General features: G+C 52.1%; 1 protein-coding gene across 1 annotated transcript in view; it reads right to left on the bottom strand.

The window, feature by feature from the left end:
- TBCD (tubulin folding cofactor D) overlaps positions 1–25611 on the bottom strand; it is a 142582-nt gene that overhangs the window by 100461 nt on the left and 16510 nt on the right. The window contains exons 7-13 of the mRNA XM_020907279.2: positions 21210–21342; positions 8846–8891; positions 7293–7425; positions 3605–3741; positions 2922–2982; positions 1821–1895; positions 1465–1559 (exon numbers count right to left, since the gene is read on the bottom strand). Of these exons, the coding sequence (XP_020762938.2) occupies positions 1465–1559; positions 1821–1895; positions 2922–2982; positions 3605–3741; positions 7293–7425; positions 8846–8891; positions 21210–21342 (680 nt within the window). The remainder of the gene's footprint in view (positions 1–1464; positions 1560–1820; positions 1896–2921; positions 2983–3604; positions 3742–7292; positions 7426–8845; positions 8892–21209; positions 21343–25611) is intronic.

Here is a 25611-nt window from a genome sequence, read left to right as displayed (position 1 = left end):
TGCTAGGAATGTAAAGTGGTGGTGCATGGTACAACCATTTTGGAAAAGTTTGCAGTTCCTCAAAAAGTTGAGGACAGATTTAGCGTTGATCCAGCAACTCTACTCCTAGGTCTACACCTAGTGATTTGAGTAAGAGAACTCAAATCACATGGCCACAGAAAACTTGTACACAAGTGTTCAGGGCAGCATTATCCACAGTAGCCCAAGGTGAAAATCCAAATGTCCATCAACTATGACAGGATTAATAAACATGTAGCCATACCACGGAATATTATTCAGCCACTAAAAGGAATGAAGTACTACTGCTACATGGTACAACAGGGGTGAACATTAAAAACATTATGCTAAGTGAAAGAGGTCAAGGCCAAAGACCACTACTGGAGATGCCGTTTATATGAAGTGGCCAGAAAAGGCAGTTACGGAGACAGCGAGAGATCCGCGGCTGCCTGGGACTGGGGGTGTTAAGGGAAAATGGGGAATGACTTCTCCTGAGTATAGGGTTTCTTTGAGGAACAATGAGATTAGACTCAGATGGTGGTGGTTGCACAACTCTGTAAATATACTAAAAACTACTGAATTGAACTCTTGAAATGGGTGAACTTTATATTAATATAAATTATATCTCAGTAAAGCTGCTACAAAAATAAGCGGAAAGAGCCCATAGAGATCAACGGTCTAGACGCTCTGCGCGTGCCTCGCAATGCCGGGCGCACAGCCAGCACCTGCGACAACCCCCCTGCCTGGCTGCTGCTGAGCAGCACCTTCTCTGCACAGACGTCCCTGCTCTGGACAGAAGCCATCCCCAGGGCGCGTGGCATCTGTGGAGACACACTCCAGCAAAGGGCCCTCTTCATCCCTCCCAGGTATCCGTCCCTTCCATCCACAGAGGCACTGCTGCTCCCAGGGACATCCCCACCCACCACAGACAAGCTTCTTGTGGCCTTGGTCCCAGGCTGCACCTCCATGCGGCTGGGTCCAAGAGACAGGACATGCGCGCCTCAAAATTAGTGGTCTGTCTGTACCTGCCACGCTGTCCCCCTGCTCAGGCCCACTGCAAGCTCCCTCCCCATCCCCAAGCGTGAACTTGCTCCCAGGAACCATGATGTCACTGCAGGAGAAGAACCATGGCCATGCACACATTCTTAATGGGCGACAGCACCCCCACGAGGGTGAAACTGGTTCTGGGGGACAAGACAATCCCAGACGTCACAAGAGCTCACGCACAACCCTCCAAATCGGGACCGACAGGATACTGAAACTGCACAGAAGGAAGAAGAGACACTGGGACTCAGGAAGGCCTATGTGAGAAAGAAGGCTGAGGACACAGGTCTAGAAGGCTCTCTCCTGCAACACACGATGCGCACATCACGCCACGGAGTGGGCCACGCCAAGGAGTGGGCTGCGCCAGGAGGGGGCTGGATGAAGCACCACAAGGTGCACACACAAACTGAGCTTCACACTCACCATCTGAGAGCCGGGAAGGGAGCAGCAGGCCGCGTCTGCCCAGTTCCGCCAGCGCCAGACACCCGCCATGCCAGGCACTGTCCGTCTCCTGGAAACTGAAAATATAAGAGAGCATGAGAGCCCAGAACCATGCCAGCTTGTCCCCCCAGGACCCAGAGCACACGTCCACCCACTGGGGTGAAAGCATCACTAAAACTCTTAGTAAGTTTGTAAAATATCAGTCAGCTAACGAGATAAAGTACTCCAAACCAACTGGAGACGACAGCCATGTTCAGATCTCCGGAGAAAGAGTCAAAGCCCTGGGTCAGCATCACATGCCCCAGAAACACGCCTGCCTCTGTGATCTCACCACACACCTGAAACAGTCCAGCACCGACCCAGTCACGTCATCTGCCAGCTCTTTGGGCAGTCTTCCAGCCATCCTGCCGATTCTGAAAGAGAAAAGCAACGTCAGCATCTGTCAGCATCACCAGCCCATCGAGGGCCCACTAGGAGCGTCCCGAGAGATTGTCCTTCCCTCCAGAGAAGGGCAAAGTGGCTGAGTCTGCTCCACAAAAGCCACCTGCCCCATCAGGGGGCCCATCACACTGACATGAACACAGGACAGGTATCTGGGGGACCTAGGCAAAGGGCACGCATTTGTCTCAGTCAAGGCTCCCAGCTCAGGCCACCAAGGTCTGACCAGCAGGCTGTCCCACCCCCATGCTGGATGCCGACTGGGCTGGCTCCCATAAGGTCACCTGCCTGGGTTGTGTCCCGGCCAGCAGCATCCCAGGAAGATTCACCCTCCCAGCCCATCACACTCCAAGCAGACAGGACTCTGGGCTTCAAAGTCTCCCAAAAGCCTCCATGTGAGCCCCTTTCCCTGGCACCTGTTACATGAATTAGTTGGCACAGAAACCCAGAATTCTGGGGGGAGGGCCCCCAGCACTTCCATCTGTTCTACTTTTCTCTGTAACATTTCCTTTGTACTCTGTCCCCCATGCCCCTCTGGACCCCCTGGGTGGGCCTGGGCATGTCTGCTGGCTGTTCCCTAAGGCGCAGCAGAGGGGAGATGCCAGTCCCTCCCACAGACCCTGGGGTTAAATTGGACTGTGCAGCATCCCTTCCCACATGAAGGGTGGACCCCTGGCCATGGGGGCAGGAAGTGGGGGTCACGGTGATGAGGACGTGGACGAGTAAGAAAAGGAACACCTGAAGGTTAAAAAAAGGCAAATGTGGCTCACTCCAGCCAAAAAGGCGAGAAAATGAAGGAGCCGCTGACCAACCTCAGCAATGTTCTTGAAAATTAGGACATAAAGCAATAAATATAAACTAGGAAAAAAAAATCAGTCTACCTTTTAAAACTCTCAGAGCTGTTCACAGCTCTCAAATTCCACAAGAAGTTCTTCATGATTAAGAAGACCCAGCAGACCCGTGAGTAAGCTGCCAGCCCCCGACCCAAATCAGGCACCTACCCTTTGGCTGCAGACCACCGCACGATCGTGTCCTTGTCCTTCAGCCCGACCAGCAGCTGCTCTGAAAGAAGACAGGAAGGCCAGCCTGTGAGCCACATGGAAGCAGCTGGGATTCAAGCTGAGCTCTCAGTTCCCAGCTTAAGGTACCCACCCTGCACGACACTCAAAACAGTACCATGAAAGGAATCACAGGAAGAACCTTAATTCTAATCATAAGAAAAGGACATTTCCTCCTGTGTGTTTTCAAGTCATCATTTAAGACCAACTTCTGCCACAGCTCCTAAAAAGTATATCCGCCCATCCTAACAGGCACTGGGCAGAGAGCACCAGTGAGGGAGGCTGCCCAGAGAAAAAAGTGTCTGCTGGAGGCTGCAGAGAGCAGTTTTCCTGGGGACTGGGTCCTGGCAACAGTCAGCCACTAGAGGAGGCTGCACAGGGGCCTCCTGAGCATGACAGGCCTTGCAAGCCGCTCACTGGAGGCCCTGCTGAGGAGCAGAGACAGCACCGGCAGGACGGAGCCCATGGAGGTGCACACAGATGCACTCTGACCACAGCCATTTAGGGCCGCGTCAGAGGGCGAGGGGGATGGCAGGTGCAGGAATTCCAGCCTCTCCTCCTGCCCTGCAGAGACCAGAGGTCGAACTGGGTGCCCTGCAGGGGGAGATGAGGCGGCCCGCACTCACCGATCACACTCTCCACCTCCTCGGGGACATCATCCTCTCCGTCGCTGTCGGGGGTCTCAGCCTGTGTCATGGGCTCTCTGGGATTCTGGATGGAATGCTGTAAGCTCTCGGCCAAGGAGCGGCAGCCCCGCTGGTACCTGCAAGGAGCAAACGAACCTCAAGACCCACTGGGACACCGTGGAGCTAGAAAATCCTGACTGAACCAGCAAGTTATGAACAGCATCACTGAAAATTCCATGTGCTTTCCAGGGACGGGACGGACAGGAAGGAAACTGAGTAATAATGGTCGCCAGCATGGACTGTCGAGGAAAGACCACCTCATCTGAGCTTCAGAACACAGATTCACCCTCTAGAGGACTCAGAAACCTTCATGTGTTAGAAAGCTTTCTTAGCAGAAAGGCAGATGATAAAGTGTGACAATAAGAATATGAGCAACAGAGATGGCAGAAAAGGCAAGTTCGAACCCACTGGCCTGGGCCCTATTTCCATAGGCTCAGCCTCCAGGTCCCACCTGACTGTAGTCCCACCCCCGCCCCTGGGCCAGACACTGCCTTCCGCACCCCAGGGGCCACAGCTGGTCCCTCCAACTCCCACAGAGCCCACCTCCTGAACGGCTCTCACTACTTCCTGCCTACCACACCCTCCTCCTCCACCAACTGAGGTCACCAGCATTATCTCCCACGGCGCCATGAAGGGTCCCACAGCACAGGCCAGCTCAGCTGTCTGACTGCACAGTCCCTGAACCTCTGGTTGCCTCCGTTTCCCTGTCTGTAAAATGAGGCCAGGTGGGAGGATGTGCAGGGAGCACTCAGACCAGCGCCTGTGCAGAGCGAGGCCCACAAACCCCGCCTCCCTTCCTGGAAGCCAGGCAGGCACACTTGGGCCTGACTCTGGGGCAGCTCCATCTCAGGACAGGGCCTGGGGCATAAACGGTGACAGGCTGAGTTACAGCATGACTAGGGGCCGCCGCCTAAGGCCAAGTCCAGTAAGAGATAACTGAGGCTTTGGAGATAGAGGCAACCTGGACATTGTTAGCTGTGGCCTTGAGGCCTCAGATTCCGTGGGGCAGTTCCCAAGATGGAAGGTCAATCAACCACCAATGGCCAGTGATGGAACCAACCCTGACTATGCGACGAGGCTTCCATTAAAACCTAAAAGGAATGGGTCAGGAGAGGCTCCAGGCTGATGAACAGGGTGTACACTCAGAGGGCATGGAAGCCCTGACTATTCCTAAGCCTTTTGCAACAAACCAAAAATCTTGTAAATAAAATATTTCTGAGTTCTGTGAGCCACCCTGGCAAATTACCAAACCCAACAAGGGGGTAGTGGGAACTGCCAACCTGTAGCCCAACTGTCAGAAGCACAGGCGACAACTGGGACTTGCAGCCAGTGAGGGGAGGGGCTGAGGGGGGAGCAGACTGTCTTGTGGAGTGAGCCCTTAATCTGTGGGATCTGGTGCTGTCTCCACTGAGGCAGATTCAGAACTGAGTCCACACTGCAGGTCACCCAGAGGGTGTCCGACAACTGCCTGGTCTGGGGAAAAAACGCCAAAGAACCAGAGCGGCAACAGGTAACTGAATCAGGGAGCAGGTCACCAGGCACCACAGGACTGTGGTCACAAAGCGCCCAACAGGCAGCAGGCACGTGGCAACACCTGCTGACTCTGTCGCTGTTCTCCTCCAGTGAGGACACATGCTCATCACCTCACAGGAAAAGTCCTCATCACTGTCCAACAACCAGAGACCAGACAGGCTGCCACTGGACTCTCCCTCCCGCCTTAACCGCAGATCTAGACAAAGTGTACAAACCAACCGCTGGCAGGCACAAGACACCCACGGCAAGGCTCCAAGCCCTCACAGCAGGCAAGCCCTCAGGCGCACTCACTGTCCCCTCTGCTTCCTCCCAGAGGAACTTCCTAAACCACAGCACAGGAAAGCAGAGTCCAAGCAGAGAGCCACTGTCCTGGTGGGCAGAAAAAAAAAATGTGACTAGTGAGATGGCTACCAAGTGGGGGCAGACACAAGAAGAAGGGGACCTGAGAAAGCACCCCGAATTCTGCATAAGTCTCCCTGGAACCTCAGGCAACTGTGAGGCGTGTTAAGATCCAGATGCGCCATCAGAGAGCAGGTGGGAGGCCAGGAGCCAGAGTCCAGAGGTACCCATGTAACACCGGGCAGTCACTGCAGTGGGGGTCCAGCAGGAGGGGCTGAAAGGCCACACGTGAGACAGGAGCAGCTGCTGCAGGAGCAAGGGCCACATCCCAGTGGGAGGAAGTGACCAGGCCCAGGCAGACAGCAAGACGGCAAGAGGGGCATTGCGGCCAGTTACCCGCCTGCCAGACACTCACACCTCCTAAGGGGACGATGACCAAAAAGGGAATGAATGTACAAGAGAGCACGAAAGTGCATCAGAGGGGATAAAATGGGGAAAAAAAGATAGGAGAGAGAAAGCAAACAACAAGACGGAAGACTGAGGCCACCGCGTTAATGATCACACTCAGTGCCCAGGGACGTACAGCCTGAACAACGTAACTGTGATGCTGAACTACTCTCCTTCCCGAGTAAACATTTAGAGTACTTGGGATGGTTCATTTGAAGGTGTCAAGCTGGCCGGGTCACAGGACCCAGGTATTTGTTCAAACGTTATTCTGGGTGTGTCTCTGTGGGTGACTGTAGGTGAGATGAACATTTACCTTGTGGGCTGAGTAAAGCAGCTTGCTTTCCCCAGTGTGGTGGGCCTTGCCCCGTCCGGTGAAGGCCCAGGGACCACAGACGGGATCGCTCTCCCCTCAGTGAGGGATTCTTCCTGCCTTCAGGCTCAGACTGAAACATCAGCTCCTCCTGAGTCTAAGCCTACCAGATCTGGATACTCACAACCATGAGCCAATTCCTTGTGTCTCTTTACACACACACACACACACACACACACACACACACACCACCACCACCACCCCCCAACTGGTTCTGTTTCTCAGGGGAACGCTAACACAGTCCAGAACATTAATCTTTAACAGCATCTGGAAAGTAGACACTAACATTAATCTCATAAACAATTTACAGAACATACTTACAGTATGCAAAATACTCAAAAGGTATTTCAGTAAAACATCACTAATATATAACACACTTCTCTGGAATTTCCTATAACTGGAAACATAATCAATAATTCCTCATAATCATAATCAAATAATTCCTCCCAAAACACACATATTAATACTTGAAATAAAACTGAAGACTGTTAAAAATGCAGTACCCCAGCACAGGAGAACAGGCTGTTTCCATGGGAGCCAGCAGGACCAGTAAGACATCTTTTCCATCCACAGGCAGAGACAGCTCTCTCTGAGTAAACCCTGAGGAGTGAGCCTGAAACCCAGACTGAAACGACCAGAACAGAGCTTCCCCTGCAGTGTGACCCGCCAGTGATGCTGCCCTACACCAGGACAGGCACTTTCAGAACGAGAGACAAGCTTTCCATCTCATCAGCCCCACTTCAAAAGAAGCCACACTTCTACCTGGAAGATGTGAAGTCAGAAAATTATCCAAAGAAAACCCTCTTGAGACTGAGGGGAAAAAAATGAAAGCAGGAGGACACATCAATTAGCCCACTGTGCCCGGCTGCCTGAAACCTCGGGCCCCACACCAGCCTCCAGACACGCCCTGGCTGCATGGTCACCACTCAGTCTACCAACCTCCATTTGGCCACCTGGGGCTTCAGGAAGGTCAGGCCCAGCCGCTGCACGAGCTTCACCCCAAGCTTCCGGAGCAAGGTCTGGTTGCTGTCGGGGAGCCTGCAGCTGTCCAGGCACTGGAGAACGGTGGCAGCTGTGAACACAGAACATCCTGCTCAGTTTGCTGGGAAGGGCTTGTGTGATCTCCCAAACCCACCAACCCCACCGGACACGCACAACATCAAAACCAGACACTTCACGGCCCCCTCCTCCAAGTCAGTGCAAAGGCCTGCATCCACGCTGCATCCCTTGAGCTCTGCTTCATAAATACCCCTTCACCTCACGTCATTCACTAAGTGCAGCTGGAGTTGGACCTGCTCCACCTTCTCACCGTGAAGCAGGCATCCAGAGATGGAATGCAGAGGAACCCAGAGAGGGAGCGGGTGTGTGCATGGCGGGTGGAGCACACGCTAAGGGCCACGAGGACCATGCAGACAGACTTGGGTGTGAGGCTATAAGAACAGGGAGGGATCTCCACAATCAGGGAAGCGGTGTGATCGGGTCCCCCTGCCACGAAGGCTGTTCGGGGCAATAAGGAGAGCGTCAGGGAAGGCAGAGGCGAGGAGAGCACACGAGACCATGTTTCGTGTTGAGACAAGAGCAGGGCAGTTTTCAAGCCAAGTTGTGATGGCATCTGGGTAACTACCCAAAAGACCCAAACATCATACAGTGACCAGCCTGGGTACACTGATAGTAACTCGAGACAGACTCAGGGTCTGCATGTACAAGTCTGTTGAGGACAAACATGTGACGATGCTCACATTCTCAGGTGTGACCATGACATCAAGATTATGCCTCTTAGTCTTAGAAGAGTCAACAGATGCCAGTGGGATGACAGGGTGTCTGGGGCAGGTGTGAGGGGGAGCATGGATGAAACAGGATGCCCATGCATCAAAAACCTGAAGCTTGTGATAGAAACATGAGAGTCCACTATACCAGTGTCTCTTCCCTTGTGTATATGTAATGTCCCATGATGAAAATGTCAAGAAATAAACAGACTCTATTACCCAAATCTGATCCACACATCTTCTAATGCAGAGACTAAGAAATTTCTCTTGTTCCAGGTAGTAAGCTTTCCTGCAGCAAGAATGACTACATAGGTTTTCATAAGTTGAAGTTTATTCTAAGATTAAGAGAATGAGACGAAAAGGGCAAATGAGGTAGCCTTGGTGCCAGCAAGAATGCAGCTGGGATCCTAAGAAGCGAGCTGAAGACCTCAGGGCTAGGTCTACATTCCAAGTCCCCAGAATCAAGACCTGTCAGTCAGGAACCCAGACCTCCTCCCGGACAAGGCCTGAGGCCAGAGTTAGATTACTCTCACACACACACACTCTCTCTTACACACGCACACACACACGTGTGTACACAGAAGACCAAAAAAAACCTGTGACAACATTCAAATACAACAAGTCACTAGTTTTTGTGCCTATGAATAAACTGTTACTGATACACATTTGATCAGAATTTAGGCAAACTATGTCACAAACACATCCTCACTTACAAATAAACCTTACCGTAGGGTAAACAGTCTTCACGTTTTCCATGTTTAAAAATCTGTGCCTAAAAAAAAAAGAAGACTATTAAAATATTACAAAAACCTTTACAAATTTAAAACATAAATTATCAAAATTCATTGCAATCTTCCAAAATTTTTATCCTAAACACTCACCATGAAGTAACAAGATTTGCTATACATGACAAAGAAAGAAATTACAAGACTGAAAAGAAAATCTTCCAAGTGGGCAGCATAAACCAGGGACGCAGCCTGAGTCAGGGCTCACGGACACACACCAGTGCTGAAATAAGCACTGGCCTGTACAGAAAGGAAAGAATCGCACCAGGTTTCCAGGACCAGCAAGTAACTGAAGGTACCTCAGGATAAGAACTACAGGTTGAATTATCCCACACAAAGGTAAGGCTCCCACGAACTCATCCTCAATCTGAGTCAACAAAGGAGAAAGGGCTCCTCCTGCACTGCACACACGTGGGGCCAGCATGCCATCAAAACATCAAAAACCCGGAGTCCTCAACCTGAAATTTTACCCTCTGCTTTGAAATCTACAAAGTGAAAGTGTTAAGTCGCTCAGTCGTGTCTGACTCTCTGCAGCCCCATGGACTGTAGCCCGCCAGGCTCCTCTGTCCATGGAATTCTCCAGGCAAGAACATTGGAGGGTTGCCATTTCCTTCTCCAAGGGATCTTCCTGATCCAGGGATTGAACCCAGGTCTTCTGCAATGCAGGATTCTTTGCCGTTTCCTTCTCCAAGGCATCTTCCCTATCCAGGGATCGAACCCAGGTCTTCTGCATTGCAGATGGATTCTTTACCATCTCAGCCACCAGGGAAGCAAGTCTGCAAGACTTGTGGTAATTCACACAGGTACCCAAGCCCTTAAACAAAGAGCTCTAAAGCTGAGCACCTGTAAGAAAACAGCTAAAGAAAGCCTCCTCCTCCTTCAGGAATAGCATTTAACTGGCACAGGAGACCGCTTCTTAGACCATCTGAAGGTACGTGGGCCTGACTGCCCTGGACCCTGTCCCCAAACACCAGGTCCTGCCAGCCAACGAGCTACACTGAGTTGAGATGAAGAGGGTGAACACCATCCCAGACACTTAGTCAGTGGTGTTTCACGTGGAGTTGCACGTGGAGTCCCGGGAGCCCTGGACACACCAAGGCAGGCACACAGAACAGGCCACCGGGGCTCAGACCCACAGGTCCAAGACATCCCAGTACTCAAAGCACGAAGGAACCTCCCAGTCAGCAGCCCATAGCTCCACCACCATCTCCCAGCACACAGGACAACGTCCTCACCGCGCCAGCCCTGCTCTGTACTTCTGCTGTAAAGCCCATTGGCAGAAGTCACGCTCTCCTCTGCGCTCTCTGCCCTTCTCCCCCACCAACTCAACCCCAAAACCATGAGCCAGCCATCGGATTGGGAAGTTCAGGGCATTTCACTCCCCCGTGACACACACTATAAATGGAGAAGTGACTCCCGGACATCCACAGGTCAGGTCTGAAATATACCCATTTCAGGACTGGTAAACCACTCCCCGAACACCTGAAATCTTTGCCTTTATACTCTGGATTTATGACAAGGGGGAAAGTCACCCAGATCCCCGAGATTCTTCCTGGTGGACTTTGGAAGCAGTCAGGGAGGTGGCTCTGTGGGAAGGAAACCATCCAGCAGCCGGATGAGTCTCAATGGGAAGTGGAAGCCCCTAGGTGAGCCACCCACAGCCCCGGGCAGGGCACTCCACACCCTGCTCCAGCAGCAGTGGCCACAACAGCAACCCTCTCAATGCTGGCCATCAGCCTCCTGTCCAGACTGCCAGGACAGGCCCAGTGGACTGGCTCACAAGGACAGAGGCCCAAGCTGGTGGCCGTGGAGCTGGTCTGGGACCAGGAGGAAGGGGAGGGCAGGCCGCACCTCACAGCCCATTGCTGTCCCTCACCTGCCTCGCATCCCTCCAGCTCTACCCTGGCCTCCCCAGAGAGCCAGGCTAGGCCTGCACACGGGACCCAGCAATAAAGCTTACGGGACACACCAGTGTGGTTAGATACCTCTAACTTTAAAAAACTAAATGTCAGGGTTCATAACAATAACCTGCTCACAGTGGTCTCAGCTCCAAAGTGCCTCACATACCAACCAGGACAGAGAACCCGGCCAAGGATGGGGCCTCACTGAGGGTCCAGTTTCTCCTCCAAGCGGAGCAGGGCTAGGGGGAAGGGGTGTGGGGTGCTCAGGGCTGGCCCAGCCCAGGTCCTGGCGCCAGCACACCCTGTGGTCACACACCACCTCCCCTCTGTCCTCGGAGCACAAGGCCATCCACACGGCCAGTGCCGCTGCACACAGAGACGACCAGAGCCGACAACACGACAAGCACGCGAGTTATGAAAGCCACTCGGGTCTCAATCGGCTTTCAAAGTGATAGCAGTTATACACTTAAAAACACAAATAAATGTCTTGGTATAAGAATAATCGTGAACACAAATTTTGCCAAAATTTTCTAAAACCATGAAGCACACTCTAGGGCGCCAACAGCTCTAGGAAGCGAAGTAGAAAATACCACCGGGAAGACAGACTATCTCAGCTTCTGAAGCACCAGAACTGCTGAGAGCTCTGAGCCCTGCCCGCCCCAAGCTCCACGCCGAGCCCGGGGGCAAGAGGGGAGACCCCGCCACACACTCTGCGTTCTCTCCCAGTAGCTACTACCATCAGAATTACTACCACGGGGGCATAAAGAAGGACGAATCGGAGCCAGTTCTACTGAGGTAGATGAACCTAGAGCCTGTTAAAGTGAAGGAATTTAGAAAAACAAATATCCTATATTAATGCATTTATGTGGAATCTAGAAAAAATGGTACTAAAGAATTATTTGCAGGGAAGGAATGAAGACAAATATATCGAGAACAGACAAGTGGACACAGTGGGAGAAGGCAAGTGCGGGATAAAAATGGAAAAAGTAGCATCAACAGATATATCTACATACATGAGAAGGAAATGGCAACCGACTCCAGTATTCTTGCCTGGAGAATCCCATGGACAGAGGAGCCTGGTGGGCTACAGTCTATAGGGTCACAAAGAGTTGGACGTGACTGAAGCAATTTAGTAGGCATGCATGCTACATATACATGTGGATATACACACACACACATATATATCCACATATATATTGATGCATATAAAACAGATAGCTGGTGAGAACAGTGATCCCAGTCTGGCACTCTGTGATGACCTAGACAGGTTGAATGGAGAGAGGGGAGGGAGGTGATATATGTATTAATTATGGCTAATTTGCATTGATGTATGGCAGAAGCTTCCCTGATAGCTCAGCTGGCAAAGAATCTGCCTGCATTGCAAGAGACCCCAGTTCAATTCTTGGGTCAGGAAAATCCGCTGGAGAGGGATAGGCTACCCACTCCAGTATTCTTGGGCTTTACTTGTGGCTCAGCTGGTAAAGAATCCTCCTGCATTCTGGGAGACTTGGGTTCAATCCCTGAGTTGCGAAGAACCCCTGGAGATGGGAAAGGCTACCCACTCCAGTATTCTGGCCTGGAGAATTCCATGGACTGTATAGTTCATGGGGTTGCAAAGAGTTGGACATGACTGAGCAACTTTCACTTTAAGCAGAAACCAACACAATTTTGAAAAGGAATTTTCCTCCAGTTAAAAAATAAGTTAGAAAAAAGAATTATTACCATGTGGGGAAAAAAACTTTTGTTTTAAAAATGAGTCCTCAAAATCAGCATGCTAATTATGTGGAACACCCACTGAAGTATTTAGAGGCAGAGGAGTGACTTAAAACAGTTCAACAACACAAGTGTATGTGGTTGTGTATTTTAATATACACAAACACGTGCACACCAAGACATAAAACATGCATACAAAAACTCAGGAATTCAAGGACTTCACAAGAGTTCACAGGAACCAAAAGGATAACAAAGGAATTTTATAAACAACTTTATAACAACAAGTAAGACAACTCAAAGGAAAGTGACAAACTATGAGATTCCAAATTAGCAAAAATGACTTAAGAAACAGAAAATCTGAATGGACCTGGATCATGTAAAAAAAAAAAAAAAAAATCAGTACTGCAGAATCTGTCCAGAAAGAAAATCCCAGGCCCGTGTGGCTTCAAAACAAATTCTAGCAAACGTGTCTTGTGCAACATGCGTGGAGAATCCTCAGCACGTTAGTGGGTAGAGGAGGAGGAGACCCCTTCGAAAACTCATTTTTATTCAATACTTGGTGACAAGATGAGCAGTTTAGGGGCGGTGCGTCTGTCCCGTAAGCTTACTGCTGGGGTATGAGCTGTCTGGGTCCCCTGTGAGGGCCTGGCCTGGCTTCCAGGGGAGGCCGTGGAAGAGGTGGAGGGAGGAGAGGCAGGAGAGGGACAGCAAAGGGCTGTGCGGTGCGGCCTGCCCCCTGCTTACTCCTGGCCCCAGACCAGCTCCACGCCCACCACCGGGACTCTGTACACAGGAAGGGAAGGGCCACAGGAGTTACGGATTCTCCCGTGAGTGGACTCAGGAGGGCAAAGGGGGTGCGCAGGAACAAGAATCACAGAAGTCCGGGGCTTTGGTTTTGTTGGTTGGTTTGCTTTTCCACAGGAAATGGGGCCGTCTTCACTGGCCTTCCCTCCTGAAAGCACACGGTCCAACCCAGTGTGCGCAGAGGACGGTGACCCTCAGCAAAGAGAGGAAGAGGCCCACAGAAACACTCTGGTCTTCAGATGGTCAGGAGAAGCCATCAGCCAAGCCACTGAACGGGGAGGGCACCCCACCTTTCACAGATGCATAAGACACGAGCCAACTGAAGACCACTGAGGCAGTCACCCCACATAAAGACAAGACCATATAGCACGCACATCTGAGGCGAGATGACTGTTCCTGCTCTTCTAGAAACCAGCCCAGCACAAGGTGCAAACAGACGCATTTCTCAGTAATCACTCTCAATCACCACACCTTCCAGTCACCACCCACCCAAGCCGGCTCTTCTGCCCACTGTGCAACCAGCTTCCCTCCCCGGGACATGTTCTCCAGCCGTAAATCACAGGCTGTCAGCTGCTGGAAGCAAGTCTGCCCGGCTGCCCGAGCAGGAGATGCTGGTCTGAGGCCCCTGAAGGCACCACCAAGTCAAGGCCAAGAAAAGCAGCTCCACCCCAGGCTCCGGGAGAAAGGGGCCCACGCACGCGGCTCAGGGGTGCCACAAGTACCCAAGAACCGTCCTGCGAGCTGACGAGCACTGACGCCGCGGGACTCCTGGCGGCACGACGGCCCCCTTCCCCGTCCCTCAGGACGCCGTGACATCGCCAGCAGACAGGACAGGGCCAGGAAGGGCAGCCTCCCCTGTTCTGTGCCGAGGAGGTCACCAGGCCCCAGTACCCCTGTTCCTGACGTGCACACACAAAGGGGACAACGCACCAACACTTCAGTCCAGGATGGATGCCACTCAGACCCTGCCCGACGGTCCTCGTGGGAGCCAGAGCCCAGGCAGGGTCACACCTTCCATGGAAGGCAACAAAGGCTAATTGCTCAGCCCCCTTCAAGTAAACCTAAAGGCACTGTACAGAGGGATTCTCTTAACTCATACTCCAGGCCCCCTCCCAGCAGGTCAGAGAAAAAACCCCACCACCACCCCTCTTCCACCACCCCCCACTAGCCCCCCCCCCCCCGACATACACACACACACACACACACACACACACACACACACACACGACTGGAGGCTTGCAAAAATAAAAGGGAGGGAACATGAAAGGTGCCGTCATCTCCCTAAGAAATCAAAGCAAGCTGAAACTGGATGAGGGAGCACTAAGAAACACAGAGGAGAACTGACCTGAAGGCCATGCCCAACACGTTAGGCTGAGGAACAGGCCTGAGGGTGGGGAGGGGGCAAGCCAGCCCGCCCAGAGGCACCTCCAGCCTCAAGAAGCAGCAGGACATCTGTTCCCTTGAGAGTGTGCCTGCTATATGTCCTCGGGGTAACATACATTAAAGGGAAAAGAAAAAAACTTTCTCAAGAATAGAAAAATTCTAATTGCTGAAGTTGAGTTTTCAATGGTTGGAATAAACAGCTGATTATTATCAGCTAGGACCCAGAATGAAAAACTACAATTTTGATAAAACACATTTATTTATACATCAAGTAAACTTAAAAGGATTGTAAGTACATAAATATGTAAATAACAGTTGACAGTTATAAAGAAATGTTTAAACAATCACATCTAGCTTTATCTTCCCACTGTGTGTTCAATCTTTCCCTAACAGTGAAACCCCAGCCATAAACACACACCTTCACAGGCAGGCAGATGGAGCCCCGCCCCAGCCCCTGACCACAGCTTCCAGAGTCCTGCCTGGAAGAGGAGGTGGCACAAGAGCTCAGAGGACACCTGACCACATGCCCTCCTGTCTTCAGGTGTCAGTCTGCTTATGATGACGCATTCTACCACCTTATTAGCCGCCGAGCTTTCTCAACCGTTCCGAACAGAACACGGACAGGGCAGGACTCTAACAGCAAGCTGCATTCAGGTATTCCCACTGAAACAACACCCCCCAGACCCGAGCACGTGGGCAACCTCTGGTCTCACTACGCGGAGGGGCCCAGTTTCTCCGGGCAGGGGGCAGATGACTGGGAAGCCGTTCGGGTGGCTCTCACCTAACCTGGCCACCCCGATGAAGCCTGGTCGGACACCACAAACCACGAGCAGCCACACAAGGGTACAGGCACAGGCAGGCTTCCCACCACCCCTAATACACCAATTTCAAACACCATGAAGCTAAAAAAGCTCAAAGCTCTTCTCTCAAAAGGATCCCAATCAATCTGAAGAGCAGTAAAGATGCTGCTGCACCTTGACCTCCACACTGGGAAGACCAGGAGGAACAGTCTTGGAGGCAGAGCCAGACCAGCGGACTTCCTATCCCTCCCAAACGGGCCTCACTAGGACCACTGACTTTACTGCTGAAGATTCTTCAGACGAAAATAGACTCTCAATTGACTGAGGAGTACCAAGAATACTGACTGCACGTCCTACTTGCCTAACATGTGACAAGCAAAGGATACAAAATGCACAATTCCTATCCCAGAAACTGAGAAACGATCAACATAGAGCTTGCCCAGCTCCCAGAGCAGAGGTCGGAGGAGGCGGCTGTGATCCTCAGAGAACAGTCCCAGGCAGAGCTGACTAGGACGCAGGAAGGGGAACAGGGGCTGAGCTCTGGAGCCGAGCCCAGCAGGAAGACAGGACTATGTGCAGAAGTGAGACAAGAGGAGACATAAGGAGAAAGGGGAAGAGCCTCGCCTGGGACCAGACGGGCAGGGCTGAGCCTACTGCACCGAAGGGCTTTGATGGGGCAGGCCAGTGGGCAGCAGAAATGAGCACGGGAAGCAAGACACCAGAGGCAGCGCCCCTGCCTGGAGGGACCCTCAAGACGGGGCCAGCCACTGAATGGAGGGAGGGCAGCAGCGGGCAGACACCTGCACTTGAGGCGAGGACCTGGGTGGAGGATGGGGGGGTGCGCAGGGGTGGCCAGCGTGGCCCGGTGAGCACTGGACCAGTAAAGGAGGGCCGGGCCGGGGAGACACCTCGCACCACGTCCCCGCCGTGGGGCTCAGCACTGGACTTGGCCTGGGAGGGCACAGACAGCGCCAGCCAGCACCCTCCTCTGCTGCGGGGCCGCACTCAGAACTCAGGCGGGAGGAGGGCAAAGCCACAGCACGGCAGACACTGCCCTGAGCTGTGGAGCCGAAGCACCAGAGGTGAGCGGAGTCAGGGCGGCCCTGGGAGCAAGGACAGAAACCAGGGACGGAGGTCAGAGGAGGCTCAGGCACACACAGAGTGTGCTGGAGGGCAGGGGAGGGTGGCCAGGCAGCCGGGTGGGTGGGGGCTTCGAGGCGGGGCACCGCTACCTGGGCGGAGGGACACGGGCAGACAGCCTGCGTCTGTCTCCCACAGGGCACAGCGCTCTCTGTCTGTCTCTCATCCAAGGGTCGGGGGCGCTGCGATGGCCGAGTCCCTTCCCCTGCAAGCGTGGGCCCAGGCTGGGCCGCCGGCGAGGGCGCACCTGTCCTGCAGGACACGTCACCCCATCACACAGCAGGTGTACAAACCAGGCCGCCGGGGAACGGAGGCCAGCCTCACACCGTGCATGTTCTAACAAGACCTGTGCACTGGGCCGCCCGCCGCGCAGAAAGCAATGAGTCACGTGAGACGAGAGCGGCCTCGGCGTTGGCTGATCCACATCGCAGACACATGAGGAAACCAAAGGTGCCTTATTTCTGCTGAATCTGACAACAGCGCACAAACTTTACATAAATGTGCACACCCTGAAAATGGCCAAGTTCAAAGGACTCCTACCCCATGTTCCTCCACCCAGAACTTTGCTCCAGGCAGGTGCTGTGACTAAAATACCCAAGCAGGTTCATCTGTCCTCTGGCCAAACACCTTAAAGGAAACCACAGGGTGCTGTTTCCAAAGAACCGAGAGGACAGGCGTCACATCCCCATGAGAGAGGTCCTGCGTGAGCCAGCGCCTTCTCTTCACAGCCTGCCCCTTCACTTCCCTGGTTTTTCATGTTGCTTGTCACCGTTTCACCCTTTAACAAGGTGTACTTGTGACAGTGATAGAATGGATAAAAGCAGCCTCACTGTGAAGGGGGGACACACCCCAGAGGCTGGCAGACTGTATACTGCCAGGGCACGGGTCGCGGAGTGGCAGGGCGGGGCGCACAGAGCGCCACCCGTCCGTCCGTGAACCTCCAACCTGCAGGGCCAGGGCGAGCACGGCACACGTGCCGGCGGGAGCAGAACGTAGCAAGTCCAAACGGCCAGCAGCCACCGTTGTTAATACTGTGCTTCCTTCCCTAGAATTTCCTAGATTTCCAATAACCCTAATGCTTAAAGAGGGCCTGAACCAAAGGGTGTTTCAAAGAGCTAGAATTAAGGGGCCGTCCAATGACATGAAGCTGCCGGACACTTGTTTCCCTCCCACAAAAGTTAAAAAAAAAAAAAAAATCACCGCTGCAAGAGGAATATGCTTCAAGGGAAATAAAAATCAAGCCCCAGTTTCGACAGTACTTGTTACAAGTCCACCTGTTTCGCCTAACCCACACTAATGAGCAGGTGGACAGAGTGAAGCCAAGTGCATCAAAGAGAGGCAGACGGAATCCTGAGGCGCAGCACGCCTGCAGGTTTCATCATGCACAGCGCGCGCCAAGCCTCCCCGTTCAGGTCTGACGAGCTCATGGCGAAACCGCTCCTGCCCAGCAGAGCTCAGCACCAACACTGCTTCCTCCTGCCTGGGCGGGCGGCGGCGGCAGCGGCAATTAGACCAAATTTCTCCTTCAAAAGGAAGAAAAGGAGAGAAGGTACATGACTCCAGAGACACCCTAGGGTATTTTTTCTTCCTTCTCCAGAGGAACCACCAGGCTTCTAAGGCTCCAAAAGAGATGGGCCTGCCCCCGGGAGCACAGGAGGGCCACCTCCCCTGGCAGGACTCTCGAAGCAGGTAATACCCTCGCCGAGGGCACATCTCCCCAGAAAGCACTGGGGTGTGGCTGCCAAAGCACCTCAGCCCACAGGGCTTCCTCGTCTGGGCCAACACTCGGGCAGGGACATGGGGTTCAACTTTGCTAAGGCTTTGAGAAAAATCACTTTACTCCTCAGGAGGAAGACAAAACAGGCCTTCACTCCTGAGTGTAAAACGGGGAGGCCACCCGGTATAAAGCCCTTCCCCACTCGTGGCCGGTGAAGGGGCCGGCAGGAGGGCCAACACCTGTGCCCCACGTGTGGAGAAGGAGCAGAACTTGGGAACAACCTAGAAACAAGCAGTGAGAGGATCAAAAATTTTTTTTTTTTTTTAAAGAAAAAGGACCTCTGGGCGGGCCCAGCCACAGCAGAAACCGGGCAGAACGTGACCCCATGATCTTCTCAAGCCAAGAGGCCCCAGCACCCCGAGGACTTGAATTGGAGGAGGCCACAGGACTGCTCGCTGGTGGCCTGAGCACAAAAGCCCACCGCCACCAGTTTTGGGCAAGGGACTCAGAGGCCCCACCAGCTGCAGGCCCCAGGGGTGGTCACCGCTGGCTCCAGCCCCACAGTGGAGGCACCCACAGCCCAGGTGCCCTGACCTGAATGCAGCAACGGCCTCAGGAGGGGTGGCTTCTAGGCCAGGAGGTGCTGCCGGGAGACCCCTGGAGGTGCTGCCAGGAGACCCCAGGAGCCTGTCAAGGAAGCAGATTCCAGACTGGGTGGGAGAGGTCTAAAGCAGGACAAAAGTGAGTCAGGAAGCGGCACCCATGTCTGGACGGGTCTACCCTCCAGGCCCAAGTGGACTGACAGGCTCAGCAGTGTTCGTCAGACCCTTGTTTCTCTATGACCTAAGACTTCTCAATGTGACTCACGCGAAAAAAGACTAAGAATCCACTTACACTCAAACCTTCAAATAAACCATCTCAGCCCTATTCACCCATCCTTCACCAGGGCTCAATGCCCTACACACGCCCACCCAGGAACCCTACAGCAAGAGCCCGGTGACTAGACCACTCCCTCCCCTCTACTCCACCAATCGGCCAGCACCGTAATCGGGCAGCCTCCCCCAGCACTGACCCCCAACAAAGCAATAAAGTCCTCCTGAAGCACCTCCCCACACACAAAGCTGGAACGAGAGTTGCCTGCAGCCACAGACTGATACCCATGTTTCATCAATATGACAGGTGGGTATGCCATAAAAAATTTCTAGAAGACCTCAGAAACACAGGAAATATATTCAAATTGTTACACTTAAAAAAAAATCTATTGCTACTATTGTAGCAAGGAAGTTGAAAATACATGCTCAAACAAAATCTTACAAGCTTTCAGATCAGCCTTATTCAGAGTATCTCAGAATTCTGAGTAACTACAATGCAGTATTAAGAAGGAAGGAGGCACTGACAGGCTACAACATGGAAGTCCTGTGGAAACATGACACTAAAGAAGCCAGATTCAAAAGGTCACACTGTACACGATTCCACTTGTAGGAAATGTCCTCCATAAGCAAATCCAGAGAGACGGAAAGTAGGTCACTAGTTGCCAGGAACTGGGGGTGCAGGGGGGGTGGATGAGGAGGCACTGCTCATGTGTGGGAGTCTCCTTTTGGGGTGACCAGAGTATTCTGGAATCAGACAATGGTGACAGTTGTATCTTGTGCATGTAAGAAAATAATCATTGAATTCACACACTTTAAAGGGTGTATTATGCAAATTATATCTCAACTTTTTAAAAACCATTGTAACAACATATCACATTTATTTACAAAATGAAAGGACACATGAACAAACAGACATCACCTCAACAGACTACAGGAATTCAGGACAGGTTTTATTTTTCAAGGTTTCTGGTTGTTTTTTTTTTAATGTCTTGAGATAGTCTCATCATTTAAATGACAGTCCTTCCTGAAGATATTGTGAATGAAAAGACACAGATGAGAGAACATTCTAGGAGCGGAGGAGGCAGGGCAGAGTGCTGTCCTCTGCTTCTCCCACCTCCTGTCCCTCCGCCCCGGGCCATCACGCCATCAGCCCCACTTTCCCCAGGCCCTCTCACCTCCTACACCCCGTCAGAACCTGCCACCGCCAAAGAGAGAAGATGGGACGACACCCAAGAAGATGACATCACACTGAGTCATGGCACAAATGCCCCCATTTAAACACAGCCCAAAACACCCTGCTCTCCTCTAAGCGGGCCCTGGGCCCTCCAGCTTCAGAGACAAGGACAAAGTCGCCTACTGCAAGGACCACAGGGCCCAGGGAGGGGAGCCGTGACCCCAGAGCTTCAGGTGTGGCAGCCTCCCCCACCCCACAGAATTTAAACTAACCTTTCCTCCCGTCTATACTGGAAAAAGTACCACGAGACAAGCAAAGCAGGCAGCCAGGAAAGGGTACAGGTCCAGTCTGCACTTGGTGCAGTGACTACAAACACCCAGAGCACCTGAACAAGAACAAATTCCAAAACCTGCCTCATTTCCTTCACGCTGGTTCTAACCATTTTCCTCTGTAACAAGTCTAAGCAGCAGGAAGCCAGAGGACACTCCCCTGCCCGCCCACTGACTCAGGCTCTGGCTCAGCTCTGCAGGCACCAGTGCCCCCTGGCGGCAACGCACAGCATCACCAGCCCATCCCCTTCACCTGTGCAGAAAGCCCATCGCTAACAGCACAGGGCCAGCCCTGGATCACAGGGCCCGGTGCAAAGCAGCAGAGGAAAGAAAGATGTTGTCGGGATTCAACATCTCCTGTGTTTCAGCCACTTCACAATGAAACCAAGATATTAAATAGGCCTTGTCCCTGCCGTTCCCACAACCTCAAGGACTGACTGCTGAAGCCCCACGGGGGCAGTGTTCATTTTACCAGGGCCTGCAGCGTCCCGTCCATGGCGATGACCCCCTCAATGGTCTGGAAGGAGGAGCGGGCCAAAGTGTACAGGCTCCAGTCCAGGAAACTCGCCATCTTCTTCTGCTTGACATCAGGACGCGTGACAAACCTGCCGGAAGGGAACAGACAGGTAGTGACAGCTCAAACCTGGCCCTGGCTGACAATAGCCCACCCTTTCCTGACCCACCACCACTCTCCAATGAAGACCCTGGCCCTCAGGTGGCGATTCCCATCACCACCTCTCTGGGGTCTCACACAGACCCACCCCTCCCAGCTCCCGCCTCCTGAGTCCCCGCTCATCCCAAGGCCCCGTGAACCACAGGCCCACCCTCACCCAAGCCCAGCAACGCCCACTCCTTGGCCCGACTTGGCATCCCTTCCCCATGGGACTCCACACTGCCACCTGCAATCTCCCGCTCCGCACCTGCCTCAGGACTCCTTCCCATCCTCTCCGCCTGCTGCACAGCCCCACACGGAGCGCCGGCCGTGTCCACAGCCCCACTGTCCCCATTGCTGGTGCGTGTTCCCCACGTGCTGGAGCTCACCCACCCTCTTGCACGCGGTCTGGGCCGGCAGCCACCCTTGGGCTCCCACATTGAAGCCTGGGCCCCCTCGATCCTCTCCAGCCAGCGCACAGGCCCATCCCCCGGCTCTTGGGCTGAGGCTGAGCCCCCGTCCTCCATGGGAGCCTGCAGCCTGGTGGCAGAAACACAGGAAGCAGGCAAACAAGAAGGAAAGAGCTGAGGGGAGGACGGGAGTCCAGGGACTGCATCAGGGAGGTGACCTGTGAGGACTGCTCGCTCTGCCAGGGGCAGGCACTCACAGGGCGTGAGTCCCTGGGCCCAATACCACGGAAACATGCCAGGTCACACTCGTCCCGGGAGCAGCATTTGGCAAGCCCAGCACCATCCTCTGCACCCTGCAGGAGCCTCTCATCCTGACCAGAAGCCCCCCACTGCCCCCCACAGGCCCCTCTTCTCTCAGCCACCACCGCCCAGTGCTAGAATTACATTGCAGCCACATGGAAGGTCTCTGGGTCAAAAAAAACAAAGCTGCCATTACTGTCTTCCGCCACCCCCCAACAGGGCGCACACCCAGAGACACGGTCACCAAGGATTTACCAACCTTTAGGATGCTGGTTACCAAGGAAAACTAACATGCCATACCCTCAAGACGTCTTGTTTTGGTGGGTCTGGGAAAAGGGGCCAAAAAGTTCACAAAATGTGCACTTCAGGGGGATCACCTAAAATGGATAACTGGTGATATATACCCATCTCAATGTCCTTGGCACTGTTTAAAGCCCTTTGATGAGGGGGAGGGTGCAGATAGGATGAAGGACACAACCATAGCGATTTGATCCTCAGCCTGACGTCTGATCAGCCCACAGGCTGAAGACAACAGCCAGCCAGCAAGCACCACACAACTCCAGCTGGCACGCATCACACCACGTGGGCAGGCACAGCATCCGCAGCGGGGCAGCCCTCAGGACAGGCAAGGGTGCAGGCACAGAGTGGCCCACAGGGCCGGGACCCAAAGCCCTACTCAGAGACACAAGTCACAGCGCCGGCCACTCGGGGTCACACACCCTGCTTCCTCCACCCGCTCCCCTGCGGAGTCAGCAGGAGCCCAAAGTTCTGTGTGCATCCTGCAGTGGCTGACTTCCATTCCTAGGCAAATCACACAAGGGGAGTTGCCAACTCACAGTAAAACACCCAGGGCTCCTTTGAAAGGTTTAAGCAAGTAGATTTTTTTTTCTTACTAAAAATGTAACGCCGGCAGCAGAGGTCCTGGTACAGATAAGCAAAACTGGAAGACATCCACATCACAGATCAACACCCAGAAAAAGACCCTCTGCACACACCGGAAGGTCTCTGAATCCCGGGCTTCCTTACTTTTTAGGAAAACTTACATCACAAATTACGTCCACTGTCAATGTGGAGCCCAGAAAACACACGTGGGTGTTTTCAGAGATCCCCCTTGTCCTTCTCTCAGGAAGGTAAGCTCCACAGAGTGAGCAGCAAAACCTTTTAACAACAGGACCAGTCCCACCAGGGGGACGAAGTGCAGAACACTGGTGAGACGGACACACCACTCATCGGCACTGTTACCACACGGCACCTGGGCTGAGAGTGAAACAGCACAGGTGAAGTGACAAACCCTATTTTGTTTAAGAACTTACTGTGTATTTTTAAATTAACAAAAGTGAAATGTTCATAAAATGGTGAATTCAGTTACAAGGGGGAAAAAAGTCTATTATATACCCTATAACAAAAGAAATTCCAAATGGATTAATAATTCTATATGAAACAATAAAAAGCTAGAAAAATATCAGTCAGTTCAGTCAGTCATGTCTGACTCTGTGACCCCATGGACTGCAGCACACCAGGCTTCCCTGTCTATCACCAACTCCCTGAGCTTGCTCAAACTCATATCCATTGAGTCAGTGATGCCATCCAACCATCTCATCCTGTCGTCGCCTTCTCCTGCCTTCAACCTTTCCCAGCATAAGGGTCTTTACAAATGAGTCAGTTCTTCACATCAGGTGGCCAAAATATTGGAACTTCACCATCAGTCCTTCCAATGAATATTCAGGACTGATCTCCTTGCAGTCCAAGGGACTCTCAAGAGTCTTCTCCAACACCACAGTTCAAAAGCATCAATTCTTTGGCACTCAGCTTCCTTTATGGTCCAACTCTCACATCCATACATGACTACTGGAAGGAAAAACCATAGCTTTGACTAGACAGACCTTTGTCGGTAAAGTAACGTCTCTACTTTTTAACATGCTGTCTAGGTTTGTCATAGCTTTTCTTCCAAGGAGAAAGCATCATGGCTGTAGTCACCATCTGCAGTGATTTTGGAACCCAAGAAAATAAAGTCTCTCACTGTTTCCCCATCAGATGCCATGATGTTAGTTCTCTGAATGCTGAGTTTCAAGCCAGCTTTTTCACTCTCCTCTTTCACTTTAATCAAGAGGCTCTTCAGTTCCTCTTCGATTTCTGCCATAAGGGTAGTGTCATCTGCATATTGATTATTGCAGGTTATTGATATTTCTCCTGGCAATCTTGATTTCAGCTTGAGCTTCATCCAGCTTGGCATTTCGCATGACGTACTCTGCATGTAAGTTAAATAAGGAGCGTGACAATATACAGCCTTGACATACTCCTTTCTCAATCTGTAACCAGTCTGTTGCTCCATGTCCGGTTCTAACTGTTGTTTCTTGACCCGCAGACAGGTTTCTCAGGAGGCAGGTATGAGGATCTGGTATTCCTGTCTCTTTTAAGAATTTTCCACAGTTTGTTGTGATCCACGCAGCCAAAGGCTTTAGCGTAGTCAATGAAACAGAAGTAGATGTTTTTCTGGAATACTCTTGCTTTTTCTATGATCTAACGGATGTTGGCAATTTGATCTCCGGTTCCTCTGCCTTTTCTAAGTCCAGCTTGAACATCTGGAAGTTCTCGGTTCACATACTGTTGAAGCCTAGCTTGGAGAATTTTGAGCATTACTTTGCTAGCGTGTGAGATGAGTGCAATTGTGCAGTAATTTGAGCATTCTTTGGCACTGCCTTTCTTTGGGACTGGAATGAAAACTGCCCTTTCCCAGTCCTGTGGCCACTGCTGAGTTTTCCAAATTTGCTGGCATATTGAGTGCAGCACTTTCACAGCATCATCTTTTAGGATTTGAAATAGCTCAACTGGGATTCCATCACCTCTGCTACCTTTGTTCGCAGTGATGCTTCCTAAGGCCCACTTGACTTCGCATTCCAGGATGTCTGGCTCTAGGTGAGTGATCACACCATTGTGGCTATGTGGGTCATGAAGATCTTTTTTGTATCATTCTTCTGTGTATTCTTGCCACCTCTTCTTAGTATCTTTTTGCTTCTGTTAGGTCCATACCATTTCTGTACTTTATTGTGCCCATCTTTGCATGAAATGCTTCTTTGGTATCTCTAATTTTCTTGAAAAGATGTCTAGTCTTTCCCATTCTATTGTTTTTCTCTATTTCTCTGCATTGATCACTGAGGAAGGCTTTCTTATCTCCTCTTGCTATTCTTTGGAACTCTGCGTTCAGGTGGGAACATTTTCCTTTTCTCCTCTGCCTTTCACCTTGGAATGCAGAGTTCCAAAGAATAGCAAGGGGAAATAAGAAAAATATGATTCTTTGTAAAATCTCTTATGAGGGTAAGCCTTTTAAGCATAAAAGTAAAAAATAAAGGAAAACAGTTACCATATTGACTTTTGAATTTAAAACTTCAGTCCAAAGAAGAAGTAAAAGGCTCCCATCTGGGCTTCCCAGGGGGCTCAGTGGTAAAGAATCCGCCTGCCAATGCAGGAGTGGGTTCAATCCCTGGCACAGCAAGACCCCACACGCCATGGAG

This window comes from Odocoileus virginianus, chromosome 17 (genome assembly GCF_023699985.2).
Source record: "Odocoileus virginianus isolate 20LAN1187 ecotype Illinois chromosome 17, Ovbor_1.2, whole genome shotgun sequence".
NCBI lineage: Eukaryota > Metazoa > Chordata > Mammalia > Artiodactyla > Cervidae > Odocoileus > Odocoileus virginianus.
This window is presented reverse-complemented; position numbering and strand designations above follow the sequence as displayed.